The sequence below is a fragment of the Triticum aestivum genome, chromosome 4D (genome assembly GCF_018294505.1).
Source record: "Triticum aestivum cultivar Chinese Spring chromosome 4D, IWGSC CS RefSeq v2.1, whole genome shotgun sequence".
NCBI classification, from domain to species: Eukaryota; Viridiplantae; Streptophyta; class Magnoliopsida; order Poales; family Poaceae; genus Triticum; species Triticum aestivum.
The window spans coordinates 362,456,194-362,460,909 of NC_057805.1; the positions used below are offsets into that span (position 1 = coordinate 362,456,194).

At 59.5% G+C, this 4,716-nt stretch overlaps 1 protein-coding gene across 1 annotated transcript; it reads right to left on the reverse strand.

Annotated features, from left to right (window-relative positions):
- Positions 1–130: 130 nt before the first annotated feature.
- LOC123097931 (uncharacterized) lies at positions 131–4,376 on the reverse strand. The gene is made up of 3 exons (XM_044519778.1): positions 3,080–4,376; positions 727–1,287; positions 131–630 (listed from the first exon to the last, which is right to left on the reverse strand). The coding sequence occupies exons 1-3, from the start codon at positions 3,956–3,958 to the stop codon at positions 529–531; spliced, it is 1,542 nt and encodes a 513-aa protein (XP_044375713.1). The 5' UTR covers positions 3,959–4,376; the 3' UTR covers positions 131–528.
- Positions 4,377–4,716: the final 340 nt, after the last annotated feature.

Below are 4,716 nucleotides of genomic sequence, written 5' to 3' on the forward strand. Positions count from 1 at the left end.
TTCAGTTCGATCGACCCATTCGGTCCCGGGGTCCTCCTGCCACATGTGTGGCCGTGTGGGCATTATCAGCTTCCGGCACCATGGAGCCCAAGCACCAAAACGCTGCACTCCAGAAAAATACACGTCCCTATTCTGCTCTCTTTCAACCTATATTCCATTTCGTTTCCAAAACAGCCATCTTCCCACATCAGTACCAGAGAACCAAGAAAGAGGCAACACAGCGCACGTGGGAGCCAGATCCTATACATTGCTACCGCCTGCACTCCTTCGTATGTATACGTGTCCGTGTGTCTGTCGCATAAGTCATATAGCCATCTGGACACACTGAAGACGATATTGCCCAGCACCAGCAGGGAAGTAGAGTGTACGTGACCAAGTACTGCTGGTTTGGGAACAAAAAGTTTCCGTGTCCCTCCGTGCTGGTTATTCACCTTTGCCATCCCCTTATTATCTCTCACTACCAATATCAACATCCTACTCTCCGCCCTGTAGGCCGTGGTGATGTAGTGGCGAGAAGAATACATAGAGTTACGGCGTGGTGAGCTCTCCTCGGCTGCAATACCGTATCCGCACCTCCAGCACCGTGCCCCACCTCGTCCTCGTTGTTTTGCAGCAATGCCGCCGTGGCGCCTGAAACACATTACAAAACGACCTGTAAACCAACACGGAGATGCGTATGTACCTACTAAAAGCCATCAAAACAATGAGCTAGATAGGATTTCTTACCCGTTTCCACTCGTTCTGGTTCATCTTGGGAGCGAACACCTTGACGGTGTGAACCGTGGACGCGGCGCGGAAGCTGGCCTGGTCGCACTCTTTCTCCGACTTGGCGGCGTGCCTCGAGTACTCGCTCACTGTGCCCCGGCTGGTCTCGTTCCGGACCCGGCTGAGGAAGAACATGGCCGGCCGGTAGCACGGGGTGTCGGTGCTCATCAGGGGCCGGGTGTTGAACACGAAGGGCCCGTTGGCCCAGCTCCGCCAGGTCTTGAACGTCTGCAGCGGCACCTCCAGCTCGTGCGGCGCCACGGCCCACGGGTAGAGCTGCACCGTGTAGCCCCACGCGATGGAGACGGACCAGGTGTAGCCCGGGCCGTGCTGGTAGCCGAAGGCCTGCTGCAGCAGGCGGGCCGAGTCGAACCGGGCCGCCCTCACCAGCGGCCGGACCGCGGCCAGCGGGGTGTGGCCGACGGGGCTGATGGGCTCGATGTGGTCCAGGTGGTGGAGCGAGACCAGCGGCGCCACCGGGTGGGCCGCCAGCATGCCGTACGCGTCGCCCCGGATGTCCACCTGCGTCCATCCACCACAAAAGCGTCGCGTTAAACAATCATATCTTGTTGAGTGCTCATACAGTATTTTCTTTAATCATGAGATGAGTATTGAAAATTTGAAACGGGCGCCGATAGATTCCCGTGGGCATGGCCAGGTGGTGCTCCACGGAGAGGCGGTGAAAAAGGTGGGAGACAAAAGGCGAGCCGGACTGCGACACGCGACAAAAGCAGGATCGACTGGTAGATCTGGGAGCGCACATGTGTCAGCGACCGCACAGGGTTCACCGGTTCAGAAAGTGAAAAACTGAAGGTACTCGCTCGCAGCGAGAGAAGTTTAATCGTCCGTGCCGACCCCATGTCACGTCAGAAACAGCCAGCTCCACCACAAGTTTGCTCAGCGGATCAGAGGCCGTTGTTGGCGCTGCGCAACTACTGTCGACTACTTCCTCCGTTCGGAATTACTTGTCTTGAAAATGAACGTATCTAAAACTAAAATACATATAGATACATCCATTTCTATAATAAGTAATTCCGAACGGAGGGGTAGTACATTCGTGACACTGCCACCGAAACCAAGCAAGCGCCTGGCTGGGAGGGTCGTGCCGCATCGGCGGGGTGCGCGCCAGGGATTCGGAAGGCGACAGCCTTGGGCCACCACCCTGCCGCGGGCGCGCGCGTCAACGACTTTGGGGCCAGAAACGGTGGTGGTGCGGCAAAGCTTTCGCTCGGCGCCGTTAACCGTGCGCTTGCCACCACCGCCGCTGTGGCGTGCCTGCAACCCAAAACCCGCGGCGGCCACGGCGAGAACGAGGGTCCCCTCCGCCTCCGGCCTCCGATAATTTCGGCAGCGGAGCCCAAAGCCATCCACGTACCCTGGGAGGACACCACCACATGCGCGGCAGCACGGGCGGCAAGACATGTTTGGCCCCAGCTCAACCAACAAACAGGTGGCGGCATCAACTTTTCGTCCCCCTCTACTCATCGTTTGCATCTTTCGGCCACATTTTTTACAGCGCCCGCCCGCCGTGTGGCACATGCAAGGGGGTATGAAAAGGGAGGCGGTGCAGTGTGGTGCCCGGCAAAGGAAAAGCGACGGGGGCTGTCGTTTTTGTTGGGGTGGTGGTTCGCTAGCTCAAGTCCTCCTCAAGTCGCCTGTGAACACTTGTCCTGCTAAGATGCCCACGCCACATGGGGTAGGCCTGAGCGCTGTCGCTCGAGGTCCAGGTCCATGGACCAGCTCCTGCTCGGCCCCCGCGCCTCCACGCTGGATTTGTACCTTCGAATTGTCCGTGGCTTCCGCGACGGCCACACAGTCGCCACTCGGGTTCCATTGATTTCTAGGTAGAAAAGGTCCGTCGGGCAAGTGTTCGTCTTTGCGGCAGCTGGTGGGTGCTTTTGTGCTTGCCCTTGATTAAACGGAAAGATTCTACCAAAAGATAGGAGATCTTCTGCTGCCATGTTTCGTTTTGGCATAGGCGAAGGGGCGGTGAAAAGTTGGTCAAAAAGGTTTGATCCCAGCGGCCTATGCAGAGAAACCTAGTGCAAAAGGCAACCTATACTGAGCTGAAATTTGGAATAGGCGGCCCAAGTTGCAGAATCGGCGGTTTTTGTTGCCAAGCTGTTTTGAGAAACATTTTTGGATTGCTTATATATATAGGAACAAAAGGAAATTCGGGTTTTGGAGACGTTTTTTTTTCCCAAAACGTAATTTAAAAAGGGTTTTGATTCAAACATAGCAACGAGCATGACGATTATTTTATTTTAGTAGTAAAAAAGTAACGAGCTTTGGCAGCGTGCGTGGGGATGCTCACCTGGTGGAACCCGGGCTCGCGGGTGAGCGGGACGCCGAGCTCGCTGAGGCAGGCCTGCACGCGCTGATCGCTGCCGTAGAACTGCGAGTAGCGGTCCAGGCAGCCGTCGATGGCCTTGGCGAGCTCCGCGGCGGCCGGGTAGCTCACCGCGAACCCGCCCCCGCCGAACGCCATGCCGTACGAGTGCATCACGTTCTGCTCCACGCTCTCCGACGGCGCCCCCACGTAGTACATCTCCTCGTGGTCGTACTTGCGCAGCACGGCCACCAGGTTGTCCGGGAAGAACACCGTGTCGTCGTCGCCCATCACGAACCACCGCGGCGCCTCGTCCGCGCCGGTGCCGTTCGCCAGCTCCGTCGAGACGGCCAGGAACGAGTCCGCGACGATCCTCGCCATCCGCGAGGCCGACGCCCGGTTCCCGAACCGTGACGCGTCCGCCGAGATGCGGTACGGCGGGCACGTCGCCGCCGGCCACGCGCCCGCGGGCTGCTCGTCCAGCCAGACGTGGCCGCGCATCGCCTCGGGCCGCCACCAGAGCTCCGCGTAGCCGCGGCGCTGGTCCCACGTGCGCGCCGACGCGCCGATGCCGAACACGATGTGCGACAGCGTGGTGGGAGCGCGGCCGCCGCCGCCGGCGGCGGCGGGCCCGTCAGCCGCGGCGTCCTCGTCGGCCGGGAACTCGCCCAGGGAGCCCCCGCAACCCTGGCAGCTCCACCAGCGGTACACCCCGCCGGCGCCGTCGTCCGGGAAGAAGGCGACGTATGCGAGGAAGGCCAGCGTGGCCGCGATCAGCATGGACAGCGACGCCGCCACGCACCGGCGGCGCTGGTCGCCGCCGATCCCGCCGCCCTCCACGGCCTTCCATTTGGGGGGCTGCATCTGTCGATCTTGCCAAGATCACCGCCTTTCCCGGACGACGGTTTCGCTGGGGGGATCTGGCGGCGCGGGGGAACGGCGAGGCTGGAGGCCGTATCCCAAAGGGAAATCAAACAATTATGGGAGAGATGGCTCGTGGGAGGGCGCCAGGGAGGCGCACCTTTTGCGAGCCCCTCTCCTCGCTCTCGGAGACGCAGGAATAATTTATCGGAGATGTGGTAGCAAGAGGAATTTGTGTGCGCCCGCGCTTGGTACGGGACAAGTATGCGCCTGGTGCCTACGCTATCTTCTTCGTATCATATCATGGGCGTATTTGCATTTGCTTCTTTCTATTCGATCGACCTTCTCCCGCCGGGCGCTCTCGCCTTGAGAAGAGAAGAAGGGGATTCCGAAGTGTGTCGTAGGTACGAGTCGGCGTGGTGCGATTCCGACGCCTCCTTGGCGTCCTTTTTGTCCTTGGCGGATGTCGACGAGCTCTGCGGGTTTGGAAAGGGCCAAGGACACCGCGGGCTCGCACGTCGGTATTAGGCTGGTACGTGGCGTGAGACTGATATTGTTTTCCATATCTACCTTCTTTGCCATGTTACCAAATCATCCGATAAAACCTCGCCGCGTGAACCATCATCCGCTCAAAGCAGCGCGAGTCGACCACCATGGGCGGGTCGTGCGCGCTACGATTTGGGCTTGGGGCATCTGCTGTGTTCTCGGCAGCATCAAAATCGGTCGGTGTGACTCGTGAGTACCGTACGTCGTGGCAGAGC